Below are 14,224 nucleotides of genomic sequence, written 5' to 3' on the forward strand. Positions count from 1 at the left end.
AGATACCTCATCTTTCAAGTCTAGCTGGAGCGTTACCTCCTACTTGAAATCGGCTTTGACTCTTAGAACCAAACTAGGTACTCCTTCCTGGACACTCCCCTAGCACCTTGAACTCATCTCTAGCAATCATTCATTTGATGGTAATGAAGCTGTTGGTGTGTAGCTGTGTCCCTGACACACTTGAGATCTCATGAGTTCCTTAAGTGTAATATGAAGAAAGAAATGAATGGGGCGCCCTCCCCGAGGCGCCGGCTGGGTGAGCTGCGCAGCTGGGGCGGAGGCTGTTCCCTCGCTCCCCCCACCCGCCCGGCCAGGCTCCAACCGCCGCCGCCTGCGCCCCCGGCCCCCGGCCCCCGGCCCCGCGGGGCCTCCCGCCCCCATCCAGGGGGCGTCGCCACCGCCATCACCGCCGCGCTCCACGGCCCGTCAGGCGCCCTCCTTCCCTCCCTCCCTCCCCCCAGCCCGCAGGCTTGCGAGGGCGGCAGAGCGGCCCGCGGGCCATGCATTCGGCGCAGCCCGCGCCCCCGGCCCCCGCTGAGCCCCGCCGTGGCGGAGGCCATGTTCCCCGTGTTCCCTTGTACGGTGCTGCGCCCCCCTTCCCCGTGCTGGGCCTGGACTGCCGGGGGTGGGGGGCGGCCTCTCGAACTCCTTCCTCCCACCTCAGGGTCACGCCCAGAACCCCCCGCCGGTCGGGGCTGAGCTCCAGCGCGGCTTCTTTGCCTCCCAGGGCTGCGCCCCAGAGTCCATTCCAGGCCGCGCCGGCGCCCCCACCCACGCCCCAGGCCCCGGCGGCCGCGCGCCTCCAGGGTGACTTGCTCCCGGTTCTCGCCGCCGCCCAGGAGTCCGCCGCGGCCGCCGCCGTTGCTGCTGCGCCCCCGGCCCCGGCCGCCGCCTCCACTGTGGACACAGCAGTTCTGAAGCAGCCCCCGGCGCCCCCTCCGCCGCCCCTGCCGGTGTCGGCGCCCGCCGCCGAGGCCGCGCCCCCTGTCTCTGCCGCCACCATCGCTGCAGCTGCGGCCAGCGCCGTCGTTGCCCCAGCCGCGACGGTCGCTGTGGCCCCAGTCGCATCTGCCTTGGAGAAGCAGCATAGAGCAAGGGGCCCTACCTCTGCGCCCTGTGCGCCAAGGAGTTCAAGAACGGCTACAGCCTCCGGAGGCACGACGCCATCCACGCGGGAGCCAAAGCCGGCTGGGTCCCCTCGGGTGCTATGAAGATGCCCACCATGGTGCCCCTGAGCCTCCTGAACGTGCCCCAGCTGAGCAGAGCCGGCGGCCGAGCGGCTGCAGTGGCCGCGGGTGCCGTGAGTGCCGTGGAAAGCGCATCCAGAAGAACCACGCCTGCGAGATGTGCGGCGAGGCCTTCCGCGACGTCTACCCTCGGAACCGACAGAAGGACCGCAGGAGCTAGCACGTGTGCTCACACGACGGCGCAGTGCACAAGCCCTACAGCTGCTCCCACTGTGGCAAGAGCTTCCCCCGGCGGGATCACCTCAACAGTCACGTCAGACGAGTGCACTCAACAGACCGGCCCTTCGGATGTGAGCCCTGCGAGGCAGCTTTTGCTACGAAGTTCAAGGATCGAGTGCGGGTCCGCACAGTACGACACGAAGATAAGGCGCCGGGTCATGTGTGTGGCAAGATGTTGAGCTCGGCTTATATTTCGGACCACATGAAGGTGCGTAGCCAGGGCCCTCACCACGTCCGTGAGCTCTGCAACAAAGGCTTCACCACAGCAGCATACGTGTTGACCTCATCCTGTGCAAGCTGTGCAGCGTGCACCGCGAGACCCTGCCCAGCTGGCCGGCCACATGCGGACCCATGGGGGGGGGCGACGCCCCTGTCCCGGAGCCGCCTCCCCGGCCACAGCCCACCAGCTGAGGGGGACCCCCGCACCCACCAGGTACAGGTGAGGCCTGTCCAATGGTGGCGGCAGCCCCTTCCAGAGCTGTGGCTCCCTTTCGGGGGCCGAAGGGGTGCGTGTGAGCTCTCAGCCACTTCCCTCCCAGCCCTGGTGAGCTCCAAGTTGGTGCGGGGGAGAGGGGAGAATGGAGGAAAGTCCCTCCGTACCATCTCCTCTTCCCCTGTCTCTTCCCACCAACTCCTCACTACTTGCCCCACCAACCAAGGAGCCTCCAGAAGGAAAGGAGGAAGAAATGTTTTCTTAGGGGAATTTGCTAGGTTTTAACGATTTGTTTCTCCTGCTCCTCACTTCTCCCTATCAGACCTGACCCCATATGCACACCTGGCCCCTCAGTCGTGTTGAAGCCCCCTGGACGGTGGGCAGGAGTGGCAGAGGACAGGAGCGGCCCCTGCCCTCACCCCCTCTCCTCTCTGTAACCCCCTGCCCTGCCCTTCCAGGTATTTGTGAGCCTTCTCCCTTGATGGTCCTTCTTGCTGTCCTCGTTCCAGTGCCCACCCTACTCTCTACTGCCCCTCCCTGGGGAGTTGGTGCTTTTTGTTTTTTCCAGGAGGAGGGAGGAGAGGAAGGAGGGAAATCAAAGATTCTGTCCCAGAGAGGGGGAAAGGTGAGATTTGAGAAGGGGCAGAAGCAGGGAAGGCACAGTTTGTACCTTCATAAGGTGGGGTTGTTTGGGGTCAGGCCCTGCTTGAGAATCTGTCAGGGGAAAACAAGTCAAGGGGAGCAAAAGAAGGAGCCACTAGGGCCAGAGGTAGGGCAAGAGATGGAATCTTAGGGGGCCAGGGTAAATGGGGGGATCCAGGGACTAGAGGTGCTCCCTGGGGGTGGGGGGAATGCAGCCACAGTGTCTCCCCCTTCCCTCTTCCACCCCAGCTCCAGCCCTGGCCTTTTCTTTTCATCCCTCCCCCCGCGACAGAAGCTGTGGCCCTGGCCATGTCATCGTGTTCCTGTGTCCCCTGCATGTTCCCCACCCTTCACCCCCTCCTTTTGTGCAGACCCCATTACAATAAATTTTAAATTAAAAAAAAAAAAGAAATGAATGGGTGATGGTCTTCAGCCTTCATCTCAGTAGATATTGCTTGACCCAAATGAGCATTGCCTTTTGTTTTTATTTTCCTTTGATTTTTGTACTCTGTGTACCTGAGCCATGCATTTCCATTTCAGTGATGCTTTTTAAAAGTCATTTTGTTATTGTTGTTAATCCAGATTTGTTCCCCTTTGGTTCTAGTTGTGGAAAAGAATGAAGAAAATGGACTTTTGTTTCTAGAACTGAATCCTCCTAACCCCTGGGATTCAGAGCCCAGATCTCCTGAAGATTTGGCTTTTGGGGAAGTGCAGGTAAGGAAACATTAAATTGTAATAATCTTAAAAACAAAAATAGAACTAAGATTTCCTCTTATATATATATTTACATCCTGTATTACCTTGAATATTCTTGGAGGTGGCTGGTTAGGACATATAATATAGTTATTCTGAACTCTTGAGCAAATTTTTTAGGAACCCCCAGAACTTGGCAGGGATTACAAGGAAATACATCCAGAAAAAAACAAAATAAAACAAAAAAACTTTTAGTGGAGGTCCCAAAGGAGAGTCATGCAAAACTATTGGTGGAAGTTCAGAAATTGCCCTTGATACCAAATCGCTATCAGGTAAAATGGCCAGTTGTATATTTCTGCACATTGCCCTGAGAACTTTACAAACCTTCTTGTGCATTTTCCTACCTTTAGAAGAGAGTTTCCTCCAGAGAAAAACACTTTGATAGTTTGAGAGAGGTAAACAATCAAAAATTAATTTTTCTGGAGTATTTGAGAATCTTTTCATTTGAGAAAATGGGCTGTTACTTTTTTGAGGAAACAAATGGGAACCTATATAGAGTAGGCATAATCACCTGAATTTGATTTCTTTTTTTTTTTTAATAAATTTATTTATTTATTTTTGGCTGCGTTGGGTCTTCGTTGCTGCGCGTGGGTTTTTCTCTAGTTGCAGAGAGCGAGGGCTACTCTTCGCTGTGGTGCGCGGGCTTCTCATTGCGGTCGCTTCTCTTGTTGCGGAGCACGGGCTCTAGGCGCGTGGGCTCAGTAGTTGTGGCACACGGGCTTAGTTGCTTCGCGGCATGTGGGATCTTCCCGGACCAGGGCTCGAACCCGTGTCCCCTGCATCGGCAGGAGGATTCTTAACCACTGCGCCACCAGGGAAACCCTGATTTCTTGACGTCTCCTTACCCTCTTTATTGGCTTTTCACACTGGAGTTTCTATTACCTTATCTCTGCTCCTGGTGTTTTCCTTTTTCCTGTGGATATGCCAGATCAGGGGAAGGAAGTGAGGGATTGATTTAGAATCCTCTAGTCTATGCCAGTCTCTAAGTCATTGTTTATAGCCATTCTCAGAGGACCCTGACATCCTGAGTGAGTCAGCAGGTAATTTAGAAGAGAAAGCCTTACAAGCCTGTTGAGCCAGGCTGCATGGCTATGCCAACCCAATCTCGGGTGGCCTCAGCCTGCAGCGGCTTGAAGCAGAATCTCAGTTCCCTGACCAGAGATTGAAGCCAGGCCACGGCAGTGAGAGCACTGAATCCTCACCACTAGACCGTGAGGGCCAGTGACAAGGCCTTGGCTTGTCTGCTTTGTAGAAATAAATTTCAACAAAGAGACGAAAAGTAGTGAAACAAGTAAAGTGTTTATTAGGAGGAAAAATGTACGTGTGAATAGACACACATGGGTGAGCTCAGAGAGAGATAGTTGTCCCTTCGTGGTAGTTTAAATCACTTATATGGGGCATTTCTTCTGGATTTCCTCTGGCCAATCATCTTGCTTTGCCTGGCTCTGAGTCCGTGTTTGGTTATAACTCAGGGTCCTCCCCTGTGTGTATGTGCATCTCTTAGCCAAGATGGATTCTAGTCCAGAGGCCTATGGGAAGGTTGACATCGCCTACTGTGGGGTGGCGCGCCCTCCCTTTTTGGCCCTCGAGGAGCCTTTCTGCGCATGTGTAGTCAGGAAGGTCTCCTTGACCTCGAGAATGAGGTATATGTGGTCTCTTTATCTTTTATCTGGGCAGGACTCAGCTCCTCTCTGCTCCAGCTATTATCTTTGTCTTGGAGTATCTGTCCACAGGCGACAAAGTTCAGCTGCTCAGCCTGGGGCCCATCTATCTCCTGCCTTAAACCCACCAGGCAATCATTCATTCGTGTACCTATTGCCAGCCACTCCAGCATTTAAATCCCCAAGTATCTGCCATAACATCTCTAATTGCCCTTCCTTGTAAATTGTGCTTTGAAGGACTGGCCGCAAACGCTATTCTGCAGTGCAGGCTGTAACTAAATATTTAGGAGCTAATTTAAAGAGAGTAGAGCTGGGTAAATCAATTGGTTTGACACCTAAAACCCACCATGAACATTTCTATTCTACTAAACTAGTGACCTGTGCTGAGAGTTGTATTCTATATAAACACTCCTGCTGGGTCTCACTTGCGTCCTGTTTCACTGAACATACTTAGGAGCCAAGTTCTCCAATGTGACTTGTCAGCTAAGCAGCCGAGTTCATTTTTGCTGGCTGGTAATGATTTAATAATCTGAATCTCACTGTCTTCCGACAGATAACATACCTGACTCATGCCTGCATGGACCTCAAGCTGGGAGACAAGAGGATGGTGTTTGACCCTTGGTTAATCGGTCCTGCTTTTGCCCGAGGATGGTGGTTACTACATGAGCCTCCATCTGACTGGCTGGAGAGGCTGTACCAAGCGGACCTAATTTACATCAGTCACATGCACTCAGACCATCTGAGGTAATGAAGTCTGAGCACTCAACTCTGAAGAAAATGCTGCAGTAAAGGCATCGCTGGTTTTCAGGTTCTTGTGCAATCACTGCTCATTTTGAGGTAGATTCAGTTGGGCTGATGATAAGAGGACTAATTTAGATAAATGCTTACATTTGCATAGCATAATTTTTAAAGTGCTTTCACGCTTTATACCACTGGGAATGCGAAAGGAGCTATTGTGGGAAGGAGGACAGGGGTTAATAACCCTCCACCCTCTCACTTCCCACCCTCAGGGTACTTAGTGAAAGTCTAGGTTTAAGGATTATTAACGTTGACTCCCTTTTTTAGTTCAACATTTATGGTAGGAATCAGCACACGTTTCCTATAAAGGGCCAGGGTGTAACTATTTTCGGCTTCACAAGCCATATGGTTGGTGTTGCAGTGACACAGTTCTGCTGTTGTAGCACAAAGCAGCCATAAACGGTCCTGAATCAGCCTGATTGTCTTCTAATAAACCTCATTTATGGACAATGACATGTGAATATCATAAAATTTTCATGTGTCACCAAATAGGATTGCCCTTCTGATGTCCTTTTCAGCCATTTAAGAGGGTAAAAGGTATTCCTAGCTTACAGCAGCAGGTCACTGTGGTTTGCCAACTCCTGATTCGTAGCATTTCAACAACACTGAACTCCCAGCTTTTGAACCCTGAGTCCACTTCATCCTTCATTGAAACCAGAGCCATGTGATACTAAGGATAGGAACTGAAACTTCCTTAACCCAGGCAATCAAAAAGGAGGGAGAAAGAGGAACTTGGATTTACAAAACCACACACATTTGTGAATGAACTGTAACCAGAAGAGGCAGGGTCATATTCCCAATCCCCTGGTGTCATTTCAGGGTCCTGTTTGTTCATGCTTATTCAGAAGTTTGTGTCACGACTGCTGGGCTGCCAGTGTAAACATCTAGCAGTGCCCACAGTGTTCTAAAATGAAGCAACTTCACCGTATTTTTTTTCTGTGACTTTACATGACAAAATTCACATGAAGGACATACTTTGATCGAAATGTCCATGGTGAGGGAAAATATGTTGTTTGCTGGTTGACTGGACCCTTGACTTTTCTATTGAAAGCATATGAGATCTCTAAGGCACGAGTATGTTCTCTCTTTTTTTTAAGGAAACGGTTTAAAAACAAGTAATTAACTGCTTTAGGAACAAATTAGCTGCAACACACTTAAAAACTGAACATCACCCACTGGGATATTGTGGTGCCACAATTAAAAATCGGCTTGTCTACTGCACAATACCTTTGTTCCATACAAGCTTCTGGAACCAAACACGTACAACTGCAGAATTATGAGAGGCCTGGGTTCATGCATTGTGTAATAACGGTATTGTGTGGTACTAATTTTATATAGCTTGTATAGAGAGAACAGTAAACCAGGTGATTGCTTTATAGTACCTGTTACAAGATGCCGTTGCCTAAGGTCCTGATGAGGGACATTCTATGGGAAAGTCCTGAATTATAGGGAAGATAAGAACTTTTCAAGTCACTTAGCCCAGTTATTTCTCAACCACTGTCCTGAAAACCAGTTTCATTTTAATTTCAGGGAATTGTGTGGGCAAAGTTGCCAGGCATTAAAACACTGGTCCTCTACTATAGTATCACAGTGCATTGGTTGTGTAGTGTATTGTGAATAGTTTATTACTGAAAGTTACCGAAACTTGTAATTTTCACTCCTTTGAGTTTATTTCTCTGATATAGAATAGACCCTTACTTTTTGACTCTTACCTAGTCAACTAATAAACACCAAAGTCATTTGTCCCCAGTCCTCTTGTCTGACCTTGATTTACTGAGTAAAACCTCCTTTATTTACAAAAACAAGGGGGAAGGCCAATGTGCTTTAGAAAACAGTCTCTTTTTTTTTTGGTAGAAAATAATTTGATGTACAAATTTATTTATTTGATTGTATTAAAGAAAGCAGGACAGAATCACATTCATTTTCTTCATAGTATCACTGTAAATAGACTGAATTTCAGAGCTGTTAGTTTGCTTTGGAAACTTCTAAAAAGCTGATTGTTAGCAGCCTAGGAAGCCTTTTCCTTCCCCTCCAGTATCTCTTGCTCCTGGGGGTAGGTGGGGGTAATTGCTCACATTTGATGCTAAATAAATAGCATGTGGTGGATTTTGCCAAATCCTTTTCAGTTCCTCCCATAGGCAACAGGATGACTTGGCTTATTCTTGATCTGAAGTCATTTGAGTAAACAAGCAGGTTATGAAACACAGAATGGAGTGAAGTTTCCATCGTAGATAATTCCCAAAGTTAGGATGAGCTTAACTGTTCAATCCCTTCTGCTGATCAGAGAGAGAGATGCTAGCGATGGATCTCAGATCTTTGATCCTGTGAGACATCAGCGTAACATAATCCATTCCTTTTATTAAAATGCGTTGGAAAAGAGATGTCTGAGTAGACAAGTGTAGTTTATTACAGTGATGGTACTATAAGAGGAAAGTCAAAGTGTAGGCAGTGTCCCTTTCTTGTTGAACTCCTGTCAGCTTTACAGTCCAAGCAAACTCAGTCGGAAGAGCAAACGGTGGTAACTGGGACAGGTACATGAGGAGACCTTTATCTGGATTTGTGGACCACTTCAGATCGTTTTCGATTCCCAGCTTTGTTAACTCTGTAGTCGAAGTGGTTATGGGGGATTTAAGGCTTAAGATTCCATCTTCTGGCCAGTGCAGGAAAATGTCATAAACAGCTGATCCTTTTGAGGTATACCACACAGAGGTGGTGTTTGTTTCAGATTGTACCCTCCATGGTTTGGAGGCACAGATAGCCTCCCCACTGATGCTCAGCCACTCCCCAACAGCAAGAAGCCTTTCTTGGAAGATGGGAGCAATCAGTCCATCTTTAGTTGGTCCAATGTTGAGAAGATAGTTGCCTCCCAAACTTACTGTCTGAATCAGTTCCGAAATGATTCGAGATTCACTTGTGATGTCACCCATTGCCATGTCGTGACGATAGCCCCAGGACAGCTTGTCTGTTGAGGTGCACATCTCCCACTTGTGATCTGGCAAGGTCTCTGGCCTGAATTTATCTTGACAGTTGTCGTATCCTCCATGGCGACAGTAAATGACCCCATAGGTCATTTACTATGACCACATCCTTAACTGGCCTATCATTGTAGAGCCAAGCAAGAAAATTTGTAGAGTTCCAATAAGTATCCGGACATTCCCACTCTCCACCAGACCAAATCAAGTCAGGTTGTACCTGTTTAAGGCTTGTAAATAACAAGAGCCAGGATTCAAATACAAATCTGCCAGATGCCAAATCCTCTTCAGCGTCCGGCAGACCATGTTGCCCTTCTTCAAGGTCCTGCTAACAAGGTCATATAGCTCTGGCATTGTTTTTGCACGGACAAAATGCTGTGTTTTGAAGCCGTTTTTCTTATCACATAGGTAGAGAGGATGGAACCATTCTAAGAGTGAGTGATAGAGTCCATAGCGTATGTTCCTATTTCGGATGGCTGTTCCCAACTCACCAACCAAATCACGATGGGGCCCCAGATCCTTAGAGTTCCACTTCCAAGACACAGGACTTGGCCAGTTTGTGAAGCCTTCGTGATGCTTTGTTGTCAGAACTACATACCTGCTGGCGTTGGAGGGTTTCCTGCAGAGGCGGGGGGTGGCTGTGGCTCACCGTGAGGACAAGGACACTGGCAGCAGAAGTTCTGGGCTAGAAAACAGTCTTTAGTCAAAGAAATGTGATTTATTATGTAAATATATGAGTATCGTAATGGATGATATTATTAATAGATGCCAGTAAGAATTGTCAACAATTTAAAAATCGCAAAGCAATAAACATCCATTTCAGAATAACTTATCCTAACTCCTAAAGTCCTTTAAAGTAGAAGATTTAAGTGGTTAACCCAGAGACTGAAGACGTGTTCAAAGAATCCTTGATTTTTTGAATCCTTTGTTTTTAGAGAAGAAAACCTACTGATTTTTTTCCTCTGGATTCTACTTATTTAATATAGTTCTGGAACTTGAATATTAGTGAAGTTAATAAGTGCTGATATGCTGATTTTGTTTATAATCTTCTTATTATTAAATATCTTATTTCCCCTGACATTATACTCTATGCACAAGTCTGATTCTTAAACCAGATAGCACATTCATTAAAGTTGGAATTGCCTTCTTTTTTTTTTTTGAACCTTTTATTTTATATTGGAGTATAGTTGATTAACAATGTTGTGCTTGTTTCAGGTGTACAGCAAAGTGATTCATTTATACATATACATGTATCTATTCTTTTTCAAATTCTTTTCCCATTTAAGTTGTTACGTAATATTGAGCAGAGTTCCCTGTGCTGTACAGTAGGTCCTTGTTGGTTATCCATTTAAAATATAGCACTGTGTACATGTCAATCTCAAATTGTCTTCTAATAGAAGAAGCACTAAGCTTAGGATCAGAAAACCTGAATTTGAATACCAATTTACTATCTGTTAGTCATGTATTTCTGAATATGTGTCCTCATTTATTAAAAGCAAACAAAAAATTCGAGGGTTTTTTGGTGAGAATCAAATAAAATAACATGTGAAATTGCCTAGCACCATGACTGATATATAATAGATATCTAAACAGCCATTTATTTGTTTATTATTCATGTTTTACCATATCCCACAGTGGTATATAATTCTTTTATGTAATGAATGCTCAGAAATGAGAATTGACAATCTATGTAGAATGACAATCTAAAAAAATGCTTGGATGGTTAATGGTGTACTGAGTTGGGATTACTACAGATGGTGAATGTCATTTTCCTCTACACTAAATTTTACTGTCTTGCCTACCTGCTAACCAACTCTCCTAAAGGACAAAGAACTCATTCTTTATACCACAGTGTGACTATCAACCTTTGATGGTTGAAAAACTGTCTCCAGTGATGGGCAGCTCATAGGTTCTCCTTGTTTAATGGCCAAGACCTTTCTCTTATTGGGAGCTGCTAGTTGAGGGATGAGAAAAAATGAAGATCATGGAGACCTTCACCTACCAGAAACCTCTTCAGCAGGACTTTTCCACTCTGCAACTTCTGTTAGAACTACCTTTGTTCAAAGCAGCATCAGTGTGGGAGATGGAATTTGCACTCCTGGTTTGATATACACACTGTGGTATATGGTATGTTCTCACAATAAAGAGAAACCTCCTAGGAAATTCCCCTCATTGTTACAGTCAACCTTGAGAAAAAACTCTTCTTTTGGACTCTGTGGAGAGTCTGGTTTTTCAGTACCTTTCTTCTTCTTTTTTTTTTTTTTTTTTTTTAATAATTTTGCTTGTAGCCTTTTTTCAAGTTTATTTATTTATTTATTTATTTTTGCTGTGTTGGGTCTTTGTTTCTGTGCGAGGGCTTTCTCTAGTTGTTGCAAGTGGGGGCCACTCTTCATCGCGGTGCGCGGGCCTCTCACTATCGCGGCCTCTCTTGTTGCGGAGCACAGGCTCCAGACGCGCAGGCTCAGCAGTTGTGGCTCACGGGCCCAGTTGCTCCGCGGCATGTGGGATCTTCCCAGACCAGGGCTCGAACCCGTGTCCCCTGCATTGGCAGGCAGATTCTCAACCACTGCGCCACCAGGGAAGCCCAGTACCTTTCTTCGTGGTCAACATGTTGGTGTAAGGAGCAGACTGTCTCTTATACTAGATGATTCTATTTTTTCCCCTTTCAACCTTCGAATTCTTCTGATCCTAGTTACCCCACACTGAAGAAGGTTGCTGGAAGAAGACCAGATATTCCCATTTATGTCGGAAACACAGAAAGACCTGTCTTTTGGAATCTGAAGCAGAGTGGTGTCCAGTTGACTAATATCAATGTAGTGCCATTTGGAATATGGCAGCAGGTCAGATATCTGTGTTCTTTCCACACTTTTCAGTTATGCTTTCTGGGGTAAATTTTAGGCGAGGTAGTCGCTTTAAACACTAAAGAAACAATGGCCTACTTTTTCTGTACATAGTACTGTGTAAATACATAGCACTGTGTAGATCTCTATTTGAGCTAAAATAAAAGGTGGCTTTTCTCTCCATTTATCAATGGTATGATTCTACTGGATAATAAATCCAGTTCTGAATAAAAGGGATTTCTTTCCAGAAGAGATGACAATTTCTTCAAATATTGAATTAAAAGCCAAACTGACATAAACAGTTATTGGTTTTATTGTTAAAATTCCAGGTAGACAAAAATCTTCGATTCATGATCTTGATGGATGGTGTTCATCCTGAGATGGACACTTGCATTATCGTGGAATACAAAGGTATTTTCTTATTCTCATTAACAGTGAAAAATGAAAAATATTCTTGGTAAGAAGGATAATAAGAGCTATCCAAAATTTCATCCTATGTTCATCTTCTTCCATCTTCATTTTCCATAGAATACAATATATTCTATCCCTGTCTTAGGAAAAGGGGGTGTCATTCAGATAATCTTACAGAGAACAAATTAGCAGTAACGTGCTCGATGTAGTGACAGGTGCAAAGATTTTTTTTCATAAGGCAACAGATATTCTATATTTCACCTATAGTAACTTATTCAAAACTGCCTTTATTGAATAAGTGTTTTATTTTCATCTTGAAATATTATGATGTAACGTAATCGTACACTTCTGCCTTTCATGTGAGAAGATGGCTTTATGCCAACAATCATTGAATAGAATTTCCAGGGGGTTGAGAGATTTGTGCTGATTTGGTTACTCTTTCCCCTGCATCCTTTGGGCTCAACATCTGAAGATAGCTGGCCGAGGAAAGTAGTCTTTCTACGATCCAGGGTGGAATCAAGCTAACTCTCCTCACCCAGAACCCACCAATCAGACAGGATGAGCTTATTCACTTGAAAGTTCAAAATGTGCTATTGAAGAGTTTAGATTTTGAAATCTTACTCTCTCTTTTCCTTGGACATAAGCAACTCTTCTATAATTGAATGAGTCAGATTATACAGACTTACATGGAAGACTTTGTTGACCTGGGATTTCAAACTGTGGTTTTCAAGATTTCACCTTGAGTATTGATGCCACTTTATTTTTCCACAGGTCATAAAATACTCAATACAGTGGATTGCACCAGACCCAATGGGGGAAGGCTGCCTATGAAGGTTGATCTAATGATGAGTGATTTTGCCGGAGGGGCATCAGGCTTTCCGATGACTTTCAGTGGTGGAAAATTTACTGGTAATACTTGATATCAAAGTGATGCCAAGGAGCAGGCATGGCGCTTTGCTAAATGCTGTGCGAATCAATACAGAGATAATTAAGACATGATCCTTCCCCACAAGAAGCTTACAATCTTTTTGGGAAACCACTTGCAAATCACAGATACACAAGCTAAAGTTTCCAGCTCAGAATATGCTGATGGAGCATGAAGGAAACACTAAGGAGATTAGGGGGCATCTCAGGAAAAGTCAAGAAAAAGAATCATTTGGATCAATTTGATTCCTGATGTAGACTGTAGAGCAGAACAGGAAGAGTCTGACATTGGTAATCCAGGCTTAAATGCTCTTGGAATGTGGTTCAGAATAGGGTGTGGGCAACTCGAGGTGGGCACATCCCCTTGGACTTGTGGAATGCCCATACAGGGGAGGGATGAGGCAAAGGAAGCCCCTCTAAAGTATGGGGTTTCTGGGGGCCGGGGAAATAGTGGTCAAAGAGTACAGACTTCTAGTTATAAGGTGAGTAAGTTCTGGGGATGTAACGTACAGCACGATGACTATAGTTAACAGTACCGTGCTATATACTTAAAAGTTGCTAAGAGGGTAGATCTTACATGTTCTCATCACACACACAAAATGGTAATATGTGAGGTGATGGAGGTTAACCAGCCTTATCGTGGTAATCATTTAGCCATACATGCATGTAATGAACCCATCCTGGTGTATACCTTTAACTTATGTAATATTATATATCAGTTATATCTCAAAGCTTGAAAAAAATGTGGGGTCCAAGGCAGAAGCTCTTCTGCTCTGGGTCTAAGGGTGGTGCTAGGGTTGGGATGGGGGAGGGCGTGTAAGTGGTATATTTTGTTCCTACTTTTGCTCAGTATGTAAGCATTGCTAGCACTGTAAGTTCTCAATATATGTCCACTTAATAAATTAATATTTTCTGTAAGTGATCTCTGTTTAGCAATGTGGCAGAAATGCCCTACTTGCAGTATGAGGAAAGCCTGTCCAGTTCCTTCCTTTCTTCTCTGAGTCTGTGGTCATTGCCTCCCAGAATGAGTCACCAGTGAGAGATAGAGGGGAGGTGCTGTCTTTACGGGGTTAACAGTGTGACTGGGGAGGTGACATATACCTACTAAAGGGTAGCTAGCATACCTCCATTCTTATGTGAGTATGTGTGTGTGTGTGTGTGTGTATGTGCAGGCGCACACGCACATACATTTAAAAAGGTCTAGAATATACCAAAATGTTAATAGTGGTTATGTTTACCTTATGTATAACTTATTTTTTTCTGTATCCTTGTCTGTGTTTATCAGATTTTCATAGCAGTAACAGTAGGAGCAGTTCCCTGACAT

At 45.7% G+C, this 14,224-nt stretch overlaps 1 protein-coding gene, 1 long non-coding RNA gene and 2 pseudogenes across 8 annotated transcripts in view; 3 read left to right on the forward strand and 1 right to left on the reverse strand.

Moving 5' to 3' along the window:
- Nucleotides 1-14,224, forward strand: part of LOC309607620 (cytidine monophosphate-N-acetylneuraminic acid hydroxylase) — a 246,294-nt gene that overhangs the window by 205,608 nt on the left and 26,462 nt on the right. For all 5 annotated transcript variants that reach the window (XM_082346354.1, XM_082346356.1, XM_082346353.1 and 2 more), the window contains 5 exons: nt 3,146-3,255; nt 5,509-5,699; nt 11,418-11,565; nt 11,895-11,976; nt 12,748-12,885. In XM_082346354.1, the coding sequence (XP_082202480.1) occupies nt 3,146-3,255; nt 5,509-5,699; nt 11,418-11,565; nt 11,895-11,976; nt 12,748-12,885 (669 nt within the window). The remainder of the gene's footprint in view (nt 1-3,145; nt 3,256-5,508; nt 5,700-11,417; nt 11,566-11,894; nt 11,977-12,747; nt 12,886-14,224) is intronic.
- The window catches only part of LOC309607673, a 223,221-nt gene that overhangs the window by 119,223 nt on the left and 89,774 nt on the right, over nt 1-14,224 (forward strand). The gene's annotated exons all lie outside the window — the stretch shown is intronic.
- Nucleotides 211-3,134, forward strand: LOC309607368 (myc-associated zinc finger protein pseudogene; annotated as a pseudogene). Its single transcript has one exon. The product of its transcript is annotated as a myc-associated zinc finger protein pseudogene (transcript).
- LOC309607369 (tissue alpha-L-fucosidase pseudogene) lies at nt 5,706-11,335 on the reverse strand (annotated as a pseudogene). Its single transcript has 3 exons — nt 11,317-11,335; nt 9,029-9,363; nt 5,706-8,945 (listed from the first exon to the last, which is right to left on the reverse strand). The product of its transcript is annotated as a tissue alpha-L-fucosidase pseudogene (transcript).

The sequence above is a fragment of the Balaenoptera borealis genome, assembly GCF_965194805.1.
Source record: "Balaenoptera borealis genome assembly, chromosome: 12".
Lineage (NCBI taxonomy): Eukaryota > Metazoa > Chordata > Mammalia > Artiodactyla > Balaenopteridae > Balaenoptera > Balaenoptera borealis.